Source organism: Brugia malayi, assembly GCF_000002995.4.
Source record: "Brugia malayi strain FR3 genome assembly, contig: Bm_v4_Chr2_contig_001, whole genome shotgun sequence".
NCBI lineage: Eukaryota > Metazoa > Nematoda > Chromadorea > Rhabditida > Onchocercidae > Brugia > Brugia malayi.
The window spans coordinates 2208691-2229987 of record NW_025062476.1 but is presented as its reverse complement, the minus strand read 5'-3'; the positions used below and the strand labels follow the sequence as shown (position 1 = coordinate 2229987).

The 21297-nt window shown below is 30.8% G+C and overlaps 2 protein-coding genes across 2 annotated transcripts; one reads left to right on the top strand and one right to left on the bottom strand.

The window, feature by feature from the left end:
• Positions 1 to 6444: 6444 nt before the first annotated feature.
• On the bottom strand, positions 6445 to 8302 carry Bm10338 (T-cell receptor beta chain ANA 11, putative; the record flags this gene model as incomplete). Its single annotated transcript, XM_043078168.1, has 3 exons — positions 6445 to 6496; positions 7525 to 7636; positions 8230 to 8302. 3 exons carry the CDS (start codon positions 8300 to 8302, stop codon positions 6445 to 6447), a joined length of 237 nt encoding a protein of 78 aa, XP_042934102.1.
• Positions 8303 to 12435: 4133 nt separating this feature from the next.
• Positions 12436 to 13615, top strand: Bm5565 (Uncharacterized protein; the record flags this gene model as incomplete). Its single annotated transcript, XM_001895487.2, has 3 exons — positions 12436 to 12711; positions 12951 to 13182; positions 13509 to 13615. The coding sequence occupies 3 exons, from the start codon at positions 12436 to 12438 to the stop codon at positions 13613 to 13615; spliced, it is 615 nt and encodes a 204-aa protein (XP_001895522.1).
• Positions 13616 to 21297: the final 7682 nt, after the last annotated feature.

Here is a 21297-nt window from a genome sequence, read left to right as displayed (position 1 = left end):
ATTGTCAACGAAATTCAAGTCATACTAATATTATTCCATTCTAACCTCATCCAAAATGTATAATTATCATTATTTGATTTAAATCTTACAAATTACAATGTTAGAGGTGTATTATTAGTGAAAGAATCATTGGATAATTTTATAAGTAAATGTTGGTGACAACATTGTGACAATCAAATTGAAAAAGTTATTTCATTTTTTTACGACAAATAGCTGTGTTAGTGGATGGGAACGAGAACGTAAAAACGTGAAAAGAACAAACTTCAAAGTGATTACCGTGTCCATTCATTTCAAATTGCTCATTTTTTTTTTTTCGGTCATTTAAATGAAATTTCTCTAAAATTTCATAGGCATTTTAATGTTTGTTTAGTAGTAGACAATTTGGCGTGCAGCTGGATGATACGACAATTGCGAATTCTAGCAGCGATCGCATTTATGGACAATGAAAAATTTTAAAAATGTAGCAGTATATTAGGAATTTTCATCGGAGCTTTAAAATTTTATGGAAATTAAAATCATTCAATCTTTGATGAATTAAACAAAGCGCTCCCATTCATCCTCTCTTTCACTAAAAGTAACAATTATTCTATATTTAATACATTTGTTTAGCTTATTTACTTATTATAATCACTTATTTTTTTTATTATTATATAATTTTGCATATCATTGAATCAGTTCTATCTGAAATATTTTATTTTTTTTTATTATTATATAATTTTGCATATCATTGAATCAGTTCTATCTGAAATATTCAAAAATTATTTGTCAATAAAATTATTTTATTAATATATAAGCTTTATTTCAATAAATTAAGACTACATTTTAATCATTCTCGATAGAATATTTAAACAGCTTGGTTTGATATTTTCTCGATAACAATCCCCCTTTTTTTTTTTTTTTTTTTTTTTTTTTTGCAGCTGTGCTATTGTTCAATTATTCAACTTTTGTATTTATTTTTTTCTTCCCTTAGTGACAATTTTTTTTTTTTAAATTATAGTTAGTGGACAGAGCCATTATTCGAAACCTATACTCTTCGGTTTCTTTACCGTAAATCAATCATTTTGAATAGCCATCGTTTTGGTTAGATGAAACCATCATTAGCACTCAAGGAGAGATGAAATATTCGTTTATTTTACGAGGAATTCCTATTTGTAGATGAATTTGAACATTGTTTACATTAGTGAGAAGAAGCATCGGACACATAGATGCGCCCTTCGGTCTACCAAACCATCAATATAATCATTATTTCTATCACACATCACAAAATTTATTTGTTTAACAACGATATATCATTTTTCAAAAATAATTTTTTCTTTTTTTTTTTTTCTTTTTTTTGGTAATTCGATCAGAGTCATTCAATATAAAAGAGATTTTACAAGTATTCGTTTTTGTATTTGATTAAATAAATAAGCATTACTGCCAAATACAAATAAAGTTAGAAAGAATTAGAAGGAAAATTAAATTCGATATATTTTTCTTATCGAAGAATATATGTTCTATTGTAATAGCTCAACATTTTCAAATGCTATAGTTTAAATTTTTAATTGTTTTATCTGAAAATAATGTATCAACACTCTTTCTTTCATTTATTAACTTTTGAAATTTGAAATCTTGTCAAAAAGCATTTGTAAAATATAACTGTAAAAATTGAAATTACAAATTGAAAATTATTTTTTGCCTTTGAAAGACACTTAATTAGCATCATGAGAAATCACTAATTTAACAATCATTCATCTAAAATTTTGTTACAAAATTAAAAAAAAAAAAACTTCCTTCACAAATTGATGAGCTTAAATATACATTTTTAAGTATCATAGAAATAAAAAAAAAAAAAGAAAAAAGGACCAAAATGATATTTGTCTAAAACATTCGGAAGAAAGAGAAAACTAAAATGTTGAAAAAGATGGACAGTATTCTGACCTTGACAAATCGCTGTTCGAGAATGTCATCGATATGTTTTAAAAATTGAAAAACAAGAATTTTAATCAAGATATGCAACGATACGAATCTATTTATTGTGGCCGACCGTATGCTTTCACATTCATATAAGATGATCATCCAACTCTTACTATCTTCTACTATCGTTTTTTTCTTTTCAACTTTTCCCGAAAACTGAATGCTTTAGTAAAGATTTCGAGAATTGATATAAGATGTGAATGATGATGGTACCTCCATTTTTTGTGTACAAAAATCTTTCTAAAACATGTTTGTTCCAATCATCTTACGATATTTCAATATGTGATGAAAAATTACAGTAATACTTTAATTTTTTCTTTTTTAATATTTCAAATATTACTCAGTTGGTTTCATTTTTTGCAAATATCACAATGACATTAAAATTTGAAATAAAATCTTTTTTTTTTTTTTTTTTTACAATTTTTTTAAGAATTTTTTGCAAAATTTAAAAAGTCTTTTTTTTTTTTTTTGTTGTTGTTGTTGTTGTTTTATACCAATCCCTAAAAAATTGTTATTCTTGAAATCTGTAAAAAAAAAAAAAAAATTTTTGACTAAAGATTAATTATTCAGTGTAATTTTCTTTTTTTTTTTTTTTTTTTTAAAATTGACTCAAAATGAAATTTGATTTGTAAAATAAGCTTATGCATAGTGTTAAACTATTTTGTTTAATTATTTTTCACTTCTCATTCAAACTGTCAGTGTTGTTAAACATTAGCAAATTTAAATTTTGCTTTCATCAATACATTTAGTAATTTTTAGTTTATTCCATTTTCAAGCAGTTTGGAAATAAAAATATACATTAAGCGAAAATTTAAACATTTATAAATTATAAATTGCAAAAAATTAAAAGTGAAGTAATTAGTTTCGTAAAGTTTTTTCTTTTCTTTTTTAAACCAAAATTTTCACTTTTTTTTTTTTTTTTTTATGCAAACTTGTGAAAGCTTATTGGCGCCTCTAACTAATTTGATATGTTTTGTTAAATAAATTATACAATATCCATTATCGGATCAATGACGCCTAAAGCAAAACAAGGCGCCAATAAAATGATTGTGCGACTAGAAGGCGCTAATAGTATAGAATCTTTTTTTTTTTTTTTTTTTTTTTTTAAATAATCTAAAAGATATATTTAAAAATAGATGGTGTGATAATCAATGGCTTTTACCAACTGACTGAAATTATTTAGCTAAACTTTACACAGTACATTACTGCAAACTTTACAACACAGAATGATAAGATGCGCTTTTAAGATAACAAATAATGTGTAAATTTTTAGCTAACGTTATGAAAAATTTTGAGATATTTTTTTATAAGTAAAATAACTGAGATATTTTTTGTAATTGAAATAATTGATTTATGTAAATTGCTTATTATAATAAGATCAATCGTTAAATAATTAATTAAATAAAACAATCGTAATTAGATAGATAAAGAAAGATTAAATTAAACTGTGATATGATTAGTGCTTGCTTATCAAATATATTTTAGCATAAGAAGTAGAAAGAAGCTTCAAATTGATTTGTTGTTTTTAAAATGAACAAATAAAAATTTATTGCCAATTTGAAATTGATTCCGAACTTGCCTGATTATCATCTGATGCAACTTCAACAAACTATCCATTTTAATTAGAAACTTTTAGTTAATAAATGGCTTTAGCAAATAAACTTAGTAAACTTAGTGATTACTGAGTTCTACTGATTAAGAAAATAAATTTAATTAAAATTGATACATTTAGTATCACTTTTAGATTATTTCTTTTCGATTGATTTATTTAAATTTCAAATGATAAAACAAAAAATTTACATTCTATCAAACATGCATTCATTCCTGTCAAGTTTCTTTCAAGAGAAAAGAGAGGGATGAGGGATGAAGAAATGGATCAGTAAAAAGATCAGGAATGTCCTCCGGTTCGATCGGACAGGAGAAAGAACACTTTAATGATTGATATGCTTCACAGCAAATACGAATGTCCAAAAAGGAATTACCATCATAGTTGACAAACCCTCTAATTACAATCATTTCTAAAATGCGACACTTGACCTTCTGAACTAGAAATTATTTTTGATTCTGTATCAAAAACTTTTCAAAGTTATTTCAACTTTTCCATTGTATATACTTTATTTTCATTACTTTTAAATTGTTGCTTTTTTTTTTTTTTTTTTTTAAATAAGAATCTGATGTAATTATGCTTAGAACTTATATGCATGAAACTATGATAAGATAAGATATCAAATAAATCAATGCTAAACAATCTCGAATATTTCAACGGTTAGAATTAAATGCAATAATTTAGTTCAAAAGTAAAAATACAGTTTTGTTTTTTTTTTTTTTTTGTTTTCTTTTCATAAAATATGCATCAATAAATGATCAAAAAATATCCGATGATTATTGTTACTATTACCGCGAAAAGATCGTTGAGTGAAAGAAATTGTCTTTAGTGATTGATAAAAATAAAAAAGCGGCGAAACAATTTGGATTACAAATTAATTTGTCAATTGTTAAAAAGTAATAAATTAAAAGAATACAAAATGCGGGATTGAAATTCAAAGCGATGATTTAAAATTTAATTCTATTTTGTTCCTTTCAATTTCGACAAAAAAAAAAAAAAAAAAAAAAAGCATAAATTTTATTATGTCTATTTTACTACGTTTAAATGCGGTTTACAATGAAATGATTGATACGATTAGACAACAACAACAACTTTCTCAATTTAAAAGCAATTGCTTTGTCATTCAAACAATAGCTTCAAATTTTAAAACATTGAAGAAAGCACCGCTTTATTCTTTTCTTCTTTTTTTTTTTTTTTTGCATTTGTTTAAGTGTGTATGTGTAAGCTTAAAACTTTTCGAGATTTATGCTTCAATTGTCAAAAGTGGAAACAATGAGAAGAACTATTTTTTACTTTTTTTTTTTTTTTTTTTTCAAACTTTGATTTATTTTAGAAATATTATTATTTATTAATCGGCAACAATCAAAATGAACAAATAGAAAATGAAAAGAAAATGAATGACCTCAAAGATTTCTTATAATTATATAGAAGAGATAGAAGACTGAAAGATTTTTGAATAGATTTAAAAATAATAAAATTCTCAGAAAAAGTAAAAGTTATAAAAAACAAATAAAAGATCATTTTATATACTAAAAAAGGGCATAACTTTATTATATTGAAAGTATGAGAATGGACAGTTGTAGTGAATTAAAATTAGTATAAAACATTTTGAATAAAGTAACTAAAAAAAGAAATAGAACATAGATTATTTGAGAAAACAGAAAATTATAAATGAATAATTAAAAGCAAATTAATAGAGAGTGGACAGTATTACTAAGTAAGTACTAAGTAATTAATAAAAGAGTGATAAGTTTCGTTTGCTGACCAAAAGCGCCTCTCTAAGACAATTGCAACTATTTAACTTTTTTCCGCTTATTTCTTTCCTACTTCAATTGCTTACAAAATTTCTATTGTAGAACATTTCAACTCTAAAATTCTTTTCAAATCCATTTTGCAAAAATTCTTTCTAATAGTAAAATCTACTCTTTGTCATATCAAAATAAAAATTATAATTGAGCAAAGTTTTCCCAAAATAAAAATAATTTCCCAAAATGATAATTTCTCCTAAAATATTTATGCGAGAGTATTACTTTAATGTCACAACAATTGTTGACAGATTTCTGATTTCTTTTTTTTTTGTAACCGAATTTAAAGGATTTCTATTGCTCCGTGGCGCTATTTTTTTCAACAATTATATCCCAATGATTTCAACTCTAATTACCGTTTTCTATTTCAATCAATTCAAATTAATTTCTCAATCTTCAAAGAAACTGTAGAAGGTTTCCAAACATGACAAAAACTTGAAATGATAACTTTTGCCTAAGGGCAAAAGGCGAGAATAGCCTTGTAGTAAAACAAAAAACGAACAAGGTCATTCTCGATTTTCGATTTTCAAAATGTCATTTGACTAGTTTGGCGGGCTATCAGCGCACTTCTCCATTTCTTATAATTTATTAACTCTCGACGTATTTTGTTGTATTAAATGTAGAAATGATAATGAGAGATGGCCTTGCATCTCGGGCGCTTTGCTTCTTTTACCGCCCTTCTTGACAATCTTTTCAAACCCCACTCCACATCTCCCATACATATATCTCTTTCCTATATTTTTCGGGGAAAGGGAGGGGAACAGGGAAGGGGTAAGGAAAGGTGGCGCCAAGCTGATACACCTGATAATTATTAGTGAACTGTAATTTACATAACAGATGTTTGAAATTGCAGTGACCATGGCCTAGAAAAAGTTGTACACATCGTTTTTACAGGTTTGGCGCTAATCTGTTCAACCATACTTCTTCAGATGCTCACTCATTACTTTCAATTTTTAATTAAGCGAAAAGATGATCGAGCGTAAAACTTCTAATGTTTTCCCATAATTCATGTAATTTTCGTTTAGCAGCTGCAGCAGCACTTATTTCGAGATCGAGATTTAATTTCATCTTTCATTCTCATACTTCGAAATCATTGTTTGAGAAATGCAATTTGATGTGCAATATTTTTCTGAAACATTAACAGTTTTTCAAGCATGGTGAGGATCTTCTTGTAATAATCTTCTTATAATAGAAGTGTTGTTACAAAAAAAAAAAAAAAGCGAAATATATTAAAGTTAATCATTTGTTTCAAAACAGGTTGCATTACAGGTAATAAATAAGTTCACGTTACAAAAGCAAATAGTTCACACAGCATTTGACGAATCTTTTTTGAAATGAAATTTTTTTGAGTCAAAGAAATTTTAATATTTTTAGGAAAAAATTTTTCAAGTTTAAGTTTACTATTTTACTGAAATTACACACTGATACTGTTCAATATAACATAAACATTATTTTGTTTAAATTTCCTCTCCAAAATCGATAATAGATTATCAATTAAAGTTGAACTGTGATAAAGATGTCGTCTAGCTATTAAAAATCTAAAATGTCAATTTTGTAGATATTGCGCAACAGTCTCTGTATAACTTGATGATCATTGGAAAATTTGTTACATTAATTTCTTAGTATCGTAAATAGATTAATAATAAGCCATAAATAAGCTATAAAAATTAGAATGACCATTGCATCATCATTCTGTTCCCTTGACCAGATCTGGATTTTACACTTATCACTTTCCAGTATTAATTATTGTTTGAAAATTCATTCAAAAATTTCGCATAACAAAATAAGAAAAAGTAGTAGTTGTAGTTGACCATGACCTAATTTGATTTGTGTGGTATTATGCAAGCGCAAATAGGCCTGCATTGTTGTTTTAGAGAAATTTCATTTCTAAAGTATCTAAATTCGAACATCGTTTCTGTGTGCCAAATTTTCCTTCAAATTAATTAAACATTCGATATTCAACGACGATATCAATCAATTTAAAATACAAAATTTTTTAAAATATTTTTAGCTAAATTTTTGATATTATACCTAATCCATAAATTATCACAATCATATATTATCCATGAATTTGAAAAGAAATGCTCAAATTTTAACAGTGTTATGTTTTAATGTCTTTTATCTACTATCTCTATGTATAATGCAATTCCTTATCACCTTATCACATTAGATTTTGAATAGTTTGATCGACTATCATTGAAAAAAACACCGCTCGACACTTTTTTCGAATTGATTTTCCGTTTTTTTTTGTCAAAGTGTTTCCGATTTCCTGAATATACAACAATCATTAAGGATTGTTATTAAATTGGAGGTCATATACATGCTGTCTATATAAAAATATAAAAGGACATGACCAGGTGGTCAATATTATATATAAAATTTATAATTTTGGTCAAACAATGACCAAAATTAAATATTAAATTGTGCAAACAAAATAAATTCAAATATCATTAAATAAATAAATAAATTCATTCATCGCTTAAGCTTTTTATTATATGAGAGATAAAATGTGATTCCTTATTTGTTTGCCTGTTATCTAAGCAAAAGAGTCGTTTACAAAATGCCATTAAATAGTAAAATGAATTGAACTGAACTAAATTAAATTTAATTAAGTAGGAAACAATTAGGAGAAAAAGGCCGAAAGGTGGCAGGTTGAATTCGATCTATAACATTCTATATTTGTGTCACACACACACACACATACATACATACATACATACATATATATACATACATACATACACATACATACATACGTGCACATACAGACACATACATATGTATATATATACAAACAAAAACAATTGATGTCAATTGTGTTAAATGAAATTAGTGAAAGAAAAGAACAAGGAAAAAAATCACCAGAACTATTTGCATTATGTCTTATTTCAACGTGTGCGCAATTGGACATATATTTGCCTTCCTTGTTTATCATATCATATCATATCGTATTATCATACTGTTTCGTACTGTAGAGAATTTAGAACTTGAATGAAACTTTTATCCCTGAAATAACTTTTATTAAATCTTCCCAGTAAACAGATTCAATCCTATCATTTTAGATATTACTTTTAATATTTGTTAAGAAACTATATTAGAAGTGATATAAGGTATTCATTAAATGAAGAAAGTTCTACTACAACATATACTTCTAAAAGATAATATTTACTAATTTAAATTCCATTTCCATGTATGCCAGATATTCTTTCAGTAATTTTCATTTCCAGTATTCTGTTTTTCCATTCCGGATTGATAATTTCTAATGCCACCCTATTAAGTAATGAATGCTCCCTGGAACTTTATGCATTTGTCCTATGATGGAACAATGAAATTTGTTTCCCTTTGAAATATTGAAGAGACTGATGTGGCGCCAAAACTGGTGAGGGAGGAACAAGTTCCTTGATGGAGCAGCGAGCCCACATGGATAGATCATCGAATAGCTGTAAACAACTAACCCCTTCATTCTTTATTCACCCGTCATTCTTACACTTACACTTACCCTTACCCATACTCTTACCCACACCCACATTTCATAGCATATCCCAAACAATAGATGCCTTTTTATGCATGCAAAATAATGCTTCTTCTCTTATAAACAACTTCGTTTGACAGTAACTTTTACCCAAACAAAGTACATACGGCAAGGAAAGAAGAAGCACAAAAAGCTGCTACCATCCAATATTTCCCCTTCTTTTTCACTTAGCAAACAACCTCCATCCATCCATCCATCCATCCGTCCGTCCGTCCGTCCGTCCGTCTGTCTGTTTATCTGTTCGACTGTTCTCATCAACTGTACTTTTTGCGCGCGCGCGCGTCTACCTACACAGAAAAAAACAATTCTATCTTTTTCTTCAGAAGAAAAAACTGTGTGTTTTTTGGAGAGTTGACAACAGTGACAATGTTATTGTTTAAAATGATAGTTGTCAAAGAGTGGAGAACGATAAGATGACACATGAGCATTCTCAAATTGAGTACATGTCAACTGAAGATATGATAGCAGCTAGCTGTACCTACTACAGTCTTCTCGATCTTTCGTTCTGTCTCGACCACCTTAACGAGATCACATCTTTCTACCTGTCATATCACCATGCTTCTTCAGTACCAGCCATCCTTTCTTCTTCTTTCCTTTTGGCAGCTTCATATCACTTCGTTGCGCTCTTTTGGCAGTTGTCCATTCGTGCTTCCTTAAACAAACCTCTGGGAATTCCCTATCAAAAAAAAAAAAAAAAAACTCCCGATCACAATCCATCGATCACAATCCATCGATCATAATCCATCGATCATAATTCATCACACGAACAGTTCATAATGTTATTTCTCCATTTCTGTGACAGCTATCACATATTGCATCTGCTGCACCATTCATCTCAAAATAGCCATATATTAGCTGCTAAGAGTTATCAGTTGTTATCAACAGTAGTTAAATTTCCCGTGATCCAGCATATCACTGATTGATCTCTTATTATCACCATCGTTCACTTATCAGTAATAGTCAAATAAAAACGAGTGCTCGTGATGCTACATTACTGATTACAAGTGGACATCACACAATGTGCACAGTACTGATAAGGGCGGTGGTAGCTTGCACATTTGCGCTTCACGTTCTCTTGGTTATGTGCCAACTTTTCTCTTTCTTTATGTGCAGTGAAAATAGGACTGAAATTGGAGAGAATGCAGACGACTACATTTTTACGTGAGTGCTTTCTGTGAATGAAGTTGAAAGTAATAGATGTTGTGATTGAGAAGAGATGAAGAGATGAAGGGGTGGAGAGGAGAAGGAGGGCATCTTTGAAGAGATGGCAGTTCGTTAGTGGAAGAGAGATGACGTGTGAGATGGAGAAGATGGATGAAGAGAGAGAATAGGGAGCAAAAGGAAAGGGAGGTGCTATGAAGAAGGGGGTGGTGCGTCGTTGTGTGTTCCATCAGGAAGGAGTGCATTGCTGAGTGCGGGAAAGCAGCCAGTCGGCATAGTGAGTGAGTGCGTCGCTGTGTTGGTCAACTGTCCACTTGACCCCGATGACCCTTATCTGATTGCCCTTCTTTGCTTACATTACCTGTGTAATGACCACATATGCTGACACATACATTGCTGCAACCTTTGTTACTGTTAACGACCGGTATCTGTCACTTCCCACTGTCTCTTTCACTCACTACCTCTATCATTATCACTGTCATCGTCACAATCAGTACTGTTAACATCATCGATTGATTAATCAGTTAAATTGAGCTGCCGCAATTTCATGTTCTATCAATGCAAACCTGCTCGACTGTGTATCTATCTGTATGGAATATCACTCTTTAAGACCACCTGTGCATCTCACCTGTGATTAATGCTGACTAATGTTTTATCTTATCTCGTTCACCTTACTTTTCCACACAATTAACTTATTCATGACTCATGTTATGTAAATTTTTTTTTTAAAGTTTTGATTTGATTGTTTGGAAACGTTCAAATGAAGTTAATGGAATCTACATGCAAATTTTCGTCCATTCATTTTCTAGCAGTTATTGATTGTGAACTCTCTCGAAATTACTCTCGAAAGTTTATTGATTTCTTTTTATTTTTACTGGCTTGCTTTATGGGCTTTAAATCATAAGCAAAATTGTAGTTAGGCATTTCGTGTACTCCTAAATTTCAATTTTAATCATTCAAAAGTTCTATTAACGTATTGCAAAAATGTACACTATACGTTCTGTATCACTGGATTGTATTCTGTTTATTCTAATTAAATCAGTGATACCGCGACAATTAGGAAAGAGAACTCTTATCGGGTTTCGCAAATAAGATGACCCGTGTTCTCCTCTTTTTTTTTTTTTTATTTCATTCTTCATTCCTCCTCTCCTTTTACAATAATCGGACGATGTTGTCCATCAATATGAACTATAGGGAACTTCAGCCTCCTCCTCTCTTAACAACCCTATAAATTAATCTTTTTCCTGAAATGTTCAGATTGTTGGACAACTGGACGATAGCTCATTGTCTTCCACTCTCTCTTTTTGCACTTTATTTTTTATCACTGATACTAATATAGTCATTTGCTTTAACAACTGACCGTCATAATGACCAGAACACTATTTGCTATTGCTTAAAGATAATCTATCGCTTTTTTGCATGAAGTTCAGCATAGGTTAAAAGGATCATTTCCTTGAGACTTCTTACTCTTACATCTGTTTCAATAGAATGTAGTAACTTTTGTTACTACTACTACTACTACTACTACTACTATGTTACTTAAAGTAAGTATTTTTCTCATTGAATGTCATTTAAATGATTTATGTTTGCAAATAAATATTTGGATAAATTGTTCTATTGATAATGGGACCATTAATGCTTGAATTATGGTTATGTCATTGAAATGGAAAGGGAAATGAATGCTTTTCAAGCTAGTATTAAGTCAGTTTCCATGCTCCTTTTCTCCTCTGTCCTCCACTAAAGTGTCATTCCTTGTCCTAATCCTTACCCGGCCATCTCTTTACGTCCTTATTATCTGAGGCCATATGGCTTCAATATTATAATCTCTTCCCAGTCATGCTTGATTTACTGCTTTACACAGCTTTCTGATTGCTTAATTTTCCAAGCTGTTCACATCTGTCATATTTTCTTGGCTATCTCGATTTATTAGGTTCATTTTCTTGAAAAAGACGATAGGACGAATGACTGATACTTGAATTACACGAGCGCACAATTTCTTAGAAATTAAATAATTCGGAAATTTTTAAACTCTCTTTATCGCTTCATTTTTACTAAAAAAAAAAAAATTGTTTTAAAGCAAAAATTGGTTGTTCTTTACATGGATGGAATGAAATTATCATGCATTGTGGAATTAAATTCATGTTGAACTTTTTGAAACATACTTAAACGATTTAATTCTTGTTTTGTTTTGGTTACTTATTGCGTACGAAGTTATGTCTGTCTCTATGCAGTTCACTTATATCAAATATGATTTTCAGTTTATTAATCATTCCTGTACTTCTGGAACAAGATCAGAAATAAAGAAGCTGAAAAGTCGTTTATCGCTTATTATAACTCCTAATTTTCTCGCCATTCTCGATTATTTGGCAAATTCAATGGAAGATTCAGTTTTTCTATCAACACCGGTGAATGCTACTGCAGCTGTTACTGTTCCTCATAAAATGGGACCTGTAAAATTGCTGAAGCGTAGTGCTCGACGGTGTCTGTTTGGACGTCCGGATCCGCAAAATGTTGATCAGTGGCTAACGAAGGAATTAAGCGAAATTCGACGCGAGCAGCATCGGAGATGGGGTTTTCTGTTCGGTCATGAAAATCCATGTGCATCAGCAATCACCACCGAATGGGAATTCACTCCTGTTCCGGCCGAATCAGTAAGTTGTGCATTTCAGGTCTTCATGTATTTTTATCTGCAGTATGCTTCGATATCACTCTTAGTATTGCAGTATATCGCTTAAAATTAGATTTAATTAAATTTGATCTGTAGTTTAAGTTGTCGTCCATTTGTGCAAGCTTTCATTGGTGTTAAAATAAATTTCGAGAATGCGCACTTAGTTTACAAACTGTTTACTTAGTTTATAAGAATTACTGTTTTATTTTTCATTTATTATAGGTTCCTCAGTTCTATCGCAGTTCCTATTATTTATCCAGTCGCTGTACACCAACTGAAACTGAGAATTGCGTGCCCTGTAGCAGTGGCGAAAATAATAACTGTAATGTGGATTCTCTGGCTACTTCTGTATCATCTGATTGCTCAGGTCCAGAAATACCGGTCCTTCCAGCTACATCAAGTCTAACAAAATGCAAAGAACAACGTATAGCTGAGAAGCAGACAAAACTAATCGGTTGGTACTTACATTCTTTAATTTTTTGAAATAGCTAATAATGAACTAGGTCTGAGGATGTAAGTTAAATATTTATTTGCGGAGCAAATCGTAGACGGTTCTGGAGATTATTGAGCTAAATGAATGGTTTGTTAGTTTAGCTCTTGTCTTTTTTAATTCCTAACATTCCCTGCAAGAAAATCATTCAAGTGAAATTAGCTGATTTTAATCGAAACTTGATATTTGTATGTTTGTGAATATTACTGTCCGGCTGGAATTATAGTTTTCGTCCAGATGAAAATGCCATGATTTGCATTTCACTGACTTTCCCACCCTTTTTTTTGCAGCATTTATGAATGTTGATTCACGTAAGCGGTTGCGCCAGCAGACTCAGAAAGCTCCATCATCACCGAAATCAATACGTTTGATCGGTCACTGCAGATCGTTCATATAGATTAGTAATTCAAAAAGGTCATAGATGAACGATAAGGAGGCTGCCAATGGTGGAGCAAAAACTTTAAAGCCTGAGTGATATTACCTTTTGACAAATGGTAATGTTACTAACGGTGTTCATTTTTTTCATGTTTCAAGTTGTGTACTGTGGTTCCAATATTTCTGTGATAATGTTATATAAGGAATTTTTGTCAGACATGTGGTCGCCTATTTTTTCCTAGGATCAGTCAACCTTCAAACAGTACTTTTGTGGATATTCTGATAGATTTCATTGCTGTGATTAATTGCAGTCAATTAAAGCTCAACAGGACTGTGCTAAATACACTTCATGTTACCATGATTTCAATTTTGAAAGGACACCTTAAACAATCTAATTCATGAGTGTCAGATTAAAGCTGATCGCTGGAAATTATCGGTAATTTTCTATCCGCATGTTTTTCATTCCTTTCATTAATTGTGTGTTTGTGGTCAAGTTGCCAAAATGTGTAAATTACTCTTATAAAGAGTACATTTAACACTGCACATAGTTCTCTCTTGTTTTAGATTAATATTATTATTTCTATTTAATTGTTTACAAGAACGTCTTTATACTATTAGAACTTTTTTCATCGGTGTAGGTTGTGATTGTAAAATATTATGGGGTTTGGAGGGTTTGAATTTAATGATTACTAGTTGTGATTATTACATTGTGTTTTAGTAAATTCATCTTTTAAACAGTTTTTCGAATAGAAAATTTACTTCCATTTTCTTGCATAATCATCAAGCACAGTACTCATCAAGAAAAATAATCACCAAGAAATTTGAATGTTTTTAAAGGGTTTGGAGTCCCAAGAAATAGATGGAGTGTAATTTTTTACGGCAAAAGAAAGATGTTTGGGGAAATGCGCAAGGGGCTATCACCTTCCCATTTGGTCCTATGAACTTGCTGACGAGATTACCTTCTCTTCAATAAGAGGATTAGGGAGGTCAATGGTCAAGGTGATTCTGCAGGTCGCAGAGGCTTCGTTGTCAAATGAAAAAGTCAAGTGCTGGGGATTTACCGTAAAGACATAAGTTTCTAGACAACAGGAATATTTTTTCGTCTCTTATGTTATTATTTTAAGAACATTCAAGAAGAAAACTTAAATTGCATTAAACAGTTTTATACCTCAGAGTCTCTCAGTTCAGATTTTTTTTTTTTCAAGCTTCGTATTACTTTGCATTTCCATAAAAGTCTTTTCAAAACTCGTATTAAGTCACATCTGGAATGACCTAATAAAGGCTCTCTAATGCAGAAACACATATGATAACTAAAAAACTACCCTATTAACTATTTAGAGTGTTTTTCACATATCCATTAGTCGATCGGGCAATAATTATTCCTCCTTTATTGTTAATATTCCTGGTAGTCGTTTTTTAATTTTTTTTTTTTCCCCAATGAACACCATAAAGGACCTATTTTCTCATCATCACTTCGAAATGAGAACATTAAATAGGGTCATTCTTTGATGCTTTTTTATTATGCCAAATAATGCGAAGTTATCAATTAGTAAACATAATTGAGGACACATATATTTTAAATGAAATATTCGTTTATCGAATAAAAGAAGACTAATGTGTTTTGGAAGATATTAACGACATGATTATCAGCAAAATGACTCAAGTATTATCTAGAAGTGACTAAAATGCAGCTGGTCTAAAAATGACAACAGCCGAAAGGAATTATAATGAAATGTTTACTTTCCTTGCTAAATTTGCCGTCATGCTCTTCCAGCAAGCAATCGAATAAGCTTATACTGATAAGCACTAATCAATACTGTTGAAAGACAGCATGACACTTCTGGACTTTTAGAAGTCGTATTTAGCTTCCTTGAATCCAAGACTTCAAAAATTTTGCTTATCAGTACAGATAATGAAATAACAAATACTATCTGAATGTTTACCTACTTCTAGAGGCACAAGAAAGGAGTAGTGTAGCGTTCTCATTTTGTTAAAATTAATTATCGAATAAAAATAAATAATTTGCGGTGATGGCGGTAACATCATAGAGGATTGGCGAGTATGTACCGCAAATTAGGTTTATCCTCAAGGTTAATTACTGATCATACATAAATTGAGAGGAAACGTATACAAAAAAGTATGGAAATGATTCTAATTGGTAAGACCTGCAATACCATAACTCTCTCTCTCTCTCATATTTCGATTCATATTGTAATAGAGAGATATGATGTCATAAGAAAAGTTCTATTCTTTTTCTTGTCCCTCCTTGGGTGTCCGTGATGTGTTTACTATTAAAGCTAGCAAATTCAAAAAAATTAAGGCAAGCATCTTTGCTACCGATTTGAATAGTAGTGAGCTATTGTAATGGATAGTGAGAAAATAAATCGTTGAAGCCAGTTAGCAACCCTTTCGTGCATTATTATTTTAGTCATCGGGGCGCCGTACAAATGTTAAAAACATTTGTTTGAGAGATGGAATTGGAAGTGGGGGAAGAGAGAACGAATGAATGAATAAAAAAAAAAAAAAAAAAGGTTTGATTCGATTGTCGATCGCAAAAGAATAGAAAGCAGAGGAGAGAATTGCTAACTGAAATACTTGCTTATGATGAAGAAATGTAGAATGGAAAATATCTAGAAATTAAATTGAATGAGTGTTACTAAATCATTGATCGATGAGATATTTGACATTTAAAAAAAAATTTATTGAATCATCTAGCAAATATCATATTAGCGATAAATAGTAGATCACTAACAACACTAATAAAATCGTCGAAAATAGAACAATGCAAATGAGCAATAGCTAAAATAAAAGCAACGAAAATGTGTTATTTTGATAAATTATAATGGGGAAAAAGGTAAAGTGTTCAAGAAAATGAACAAATGATCGAGTTTGAAAAGAAAAAATACGCACCGAAATGACCTTTTTTTTTTACATGAGTACACAACAAGGCTTATTTGTCACCACCAAATAAGCTTCTATCAAGCTTATTTGCATAAAAAGACATGCTCATAAATGAAAAGCTTTTATTAAGGAGCATCAAAAGAACCGCTTTCAATAGATATCCTCTGTAGATTTCCAGACTTCTTAGTCTTTTCTTTTATTTTCTATATTCTAATTAAACAAATGAGGTGTTGAGGACAGAGCACATCCAAATGCGAATACACGATAACAAAAGAATACCATTTACAAAGCGGGTTAAGGGTCAAGCTCAGGTCATAATTGATTGATGATGTTTCTGTCACTTCTTGTGCTAGATTATAAGCAACTTTCTGGAATATGTGGTGTGGGATAATAGGAACTAAAGAAATCTTATTCTACCACATTAGACTACTCCCTTACCAAGCGGGGTCAAACTTGCTGCATCACTTTCAATACCTAGAAAATATCACGCTTAGTTTGCATCATTTTCTGTGCGGTCTAATTAGCATAAAAAGGAGAGCCAACATCAGTTCATCAAACATTAATAGGGTATATTCATTAACTCTGATCATGATGCGTACTGGTCATCATCCTTATATCTTTTATCCAGTTCGCTAAACTCAATACTAATCCATTTGTAGAACAAAGTTACCGCTTTCTACAACCGCATATTTTATATTACAGTTCATTAATCATATGTGTGCTTATCGCACAAATCTTCTTGTATTCATAAATGAACACATCCTTTCTTGCATTCATTTTCATACATCTATCATTTTCAGTGACATTTATCTACCCGTAGAGCATAGCACTTCATTTGTAGAATAATAATTCGAATATACATGTTATATGGTATTTAAATTAGCTTATTATAGGTAACAATTCCTTGAAAGAATACAAAATGAAATCAGAGGTAACTCAATCATTACTGAGATTACTTTGAAATGAATTTCGACTTCAATAATTAACATTAATCTGTAAGTTTTAATAAGTAAAAGAATGCTCTGTTCCAAAAGAGCAAAAATCAATTCGACATTTTTACTGAATGGGGAATTCCTAACGATTTGCAGCATCTTTTTTTTTTTTGAAGTCGAAATGTTCAGCCGCCGTGACAAGTGGTGACTGATAGATATGCAAGGAGCAGTTAATGATGGCGGTAGCAGTTTTAATTACAAAATGCTGCGGCTAACACTTAAGTGGAGAGTGAACTTCTTGATTGATAGATTTTAGAATTGTAAATTTTCTGACAATAATTTAAGATGAGTCTTCTTTTGTGACCGCTAACCACCTAAAAGAAAGGACTGCAAAGAAGTGAAAATTAGAGCAAAGCGCTTTTAGACAGTTCACCGCTTTACAACTTAAAAAAATTCACTACGGTGATGATAGATGAAGAAAACTTTGCGGTAGACTGTTAATGAATTCTGGATAGACAATATGCCAATATATAATGCGGTATCATTTCTTTCAACTTTTTTTTCGGTAAAAAAAAAGATTTTTCCACACTTAATATTTTTAAACTTGGCATATGAAAAGTCAGGGTCAGTTGTGCAAAAGAAAAACAATTTTCTACATTTGCCCTCATTGTACATTTAATTGAAGTTTTGGACATTTTTAGAATCAACATAATTTACAATATCTAAAACTAACTTCCCTTCCGACAAATTTTTTTTTAATATGAGCGCGCGAAATATTTTCGAAAATAATGGACTTTCTTCTTTTGCTGTAATTTGAACAAGTTTTATTTCATCAATTACTCGAAAATTTTAACAAAACCAAAGAGCGGTTAATTACACTAAAGCCACATTAGTAACAATTAAACAAATAAGGTGTAGAAGAAAGCTTTTTGGAAATTAGACGTAATAAATTGAAATCTTAAAAAAGAAAACCTCATCATTCAATTCTCAAGCCCCAGAAATATTCAGCAACAGAACAAGTTTTTTTAGATAATGTGCTGACAAAAACTTACATACATACCATGAATACAGGAAAAGATGATCTTTAAAGGATTGAATTGTACCGAAATCTTTTTCATTTTTCATTATTGCATTATTTTTTTCATCGAAAACTTCAAACTCATAATATCCCAAAATCTAACACTTGTGTAAATTTTACCGAGTTGCACAGTGTTAAATGTACGACTGCATGAATCATTCACCTTGTTATGTAACCACCGGTGTCACCACAAATCAATTAATATGTCATCTGAGACAGGCAATTAAAAATCAATTTGCATGAATTGCCGACATTATTATTGCGCGGTGTACTGAAAATCTATTGCCATGGCATAACGTACTCTCATTTTGATAGAGGTCATCTTGATGAACCTTTCCTTCAAATGTTATACTGTAAATCTATCTCTTCACTTTCTGCTAGTATCAGAAGCTCAAGACAATGTTATACTTTTTTTGCATTGTTACAGTATTTTTGATAAGGTAAAATGCTCGATTGATTGCCCTCTCCCCTACAAACTACTTACTACTACAACTCTGCACAACGAAACTGCTTGATCGATACGACATTCTGTGAAATAAATCCTTCCATTCACATTTTTCCATAAAAGTTAAATTTTTTCCGATAATTAAGACATCCCGCAGTGGCCCGTCAATGATGCATAAATTGTAGGCCAATGGTCACTTGGACAATGTCGCTTGCCCTCTTTCTCATCCAGTCAAGCTCTTCTCAATAATTTGCTCCCATTATGATCAACAAAGGGAGCATAGATTAGAGTCAATGTATATCCAATTGCGTCAATATTTTTCTTAAGACTTCGGGAGAAAGAAATTTTCTAATTTAATTTTCAAAATGTTTACAAAAAAACCTACAGTAAAGTTCCAAAAAAAAAAAAAAAAAAAGAAATTACCCTAAATTTCAAAAGTTTTTTAAGTTTCAAGTTAAAAAATCAGCTGTATGAATGTATAATGTGTAAAATTGGATAAGTTAAAAAATGATGATTTCTATGATTTAGCTAACAAATTCAAGCTTTCCAAAAAAGTTGGCGGAAACCTTTTGAGAATATTATATGGCTGGAGTTTTTTCTTTTCTCGCTTTGGGTGAAGTATCATTTTCATAAGCAATCTTGCCGACATATAACATCACATTTAACCCACTGTAAAGTTTATTTACAAAGAATCGAATTGGGGAGGAAAGAGAACAGATATTGGTTAGATCTGATTGAATATAATGATTTAGGGGTGACTTAGGGTCATCAAATTGATTAGATAGACAAAGCAGCTGAGACCAACTTTACCCTTTCGCATCGTAATTAATCCAAACAAAAGAAATCGATAATTACGCACAGAAAGCATAAATATAATATATTAGCACAGAAAGCATAATGAATCAGCACTATTCATTTTTTGTTGAATAGATATTACCGCTTCTTATTATGCTTTCCTCATTTCAGTTTATAGTCAATCTCTAGCAATGATAAAAAAAAAAGAAAGAAAGAAACGAAAGGATCAGTCAATATGATATCTGTGATCCTTTTTTAAGCAACAAAAAGAAATTCATTGTATCAATTTGAAATTAAATCTGTTGATACTATATAGTCAAAATAAGAAAAATTATTAAGACTTTACGATGATAAATAAAACATTATTAACAGGCTTTATTTCATTTATTTGCAAATAGAAACTGATTAAACTGATAGGAAATGCATAATAAGAAGCGGTAATATCCATTCAGCAAAAAAGAATTTTCTTAAATTAGTGCTAACTGTTATGAATGATACAGTTATCTGTACTAAAGATAAACTCTCTAACAAGCTAAACAGATGGAATTGAGACAACATAATCAATGACGAATATAAATAAGCAAACATTGTATGATCTCACCCAATCCTAGCATGACCTTATATTGCTCACATGACCTAAACTATCCACAAATACTAACATTCGAGAATAACAATAAACGTTTGTAATATTAAGCATTCAACCTTTTCCACCTTAAAATGGTTGAAGATTCATTTTTTTAGAGATAACGATTGGTACTATTCAGAATATCAGAGATTTGCTTGAGTGAAAGGTGATTAGTTGATGATAAGGACTGATACTGCTCAGAGATTTGCTTGAGTGAAAGGTGATTAGTTGATGATAAGGACTGATACTGCTCAGAGATTTGCTTGAGTGAAAGGTGATTAGTTGATGATAAGGACTGATACTGCTCAGAGATTTGCTTGAGTGAAAGGTGATTAGTTGATGATAAGGACTGATACTGCTCAGAGATTTGCTTGAGTGAAAGGTGATTAGTTGATGATAAGGACTGATACTGCTCAGAGATTTGCTTGAGTGATTAGTTGATGATAAGGACTGATTATTAAAACATTGGATAATATTAATATATAAAATACACTTTGAATAAAACAATTAATAATTTAATGAACGAAATAATCGATAATTTCAAAAGTTAATTGAACATCCCTCCCTACTATTTCATGTCAAATGCAAGAGACAATTCAAATATGAGATTACGGTACGTTTCCCGCCATCAATCGACTTGGCAACATTTCAACTGCAAGGAAATCATTCGTACGTTAACTTGTGGGGTTGTCGTCTCTGTTCGCCCGCTTTGGTGGCTTATGCTCTCTCGCTCTCTCTCTTCTGGGATGTGATATAGGATATCCTGGAGAGAGAGATAGAGATTGATAAGGTGTGGGAGTGTGTGTGTATGTGGGATAGAGGGTAAGAAGGGAGGGAAGGATGAGTTGTAATGGTGTGGGATAAAGCTTAAGATATGAGTGCGTAACAATAATAGCATAGGATGACGTAGAGAGGGACAGTAACAAAG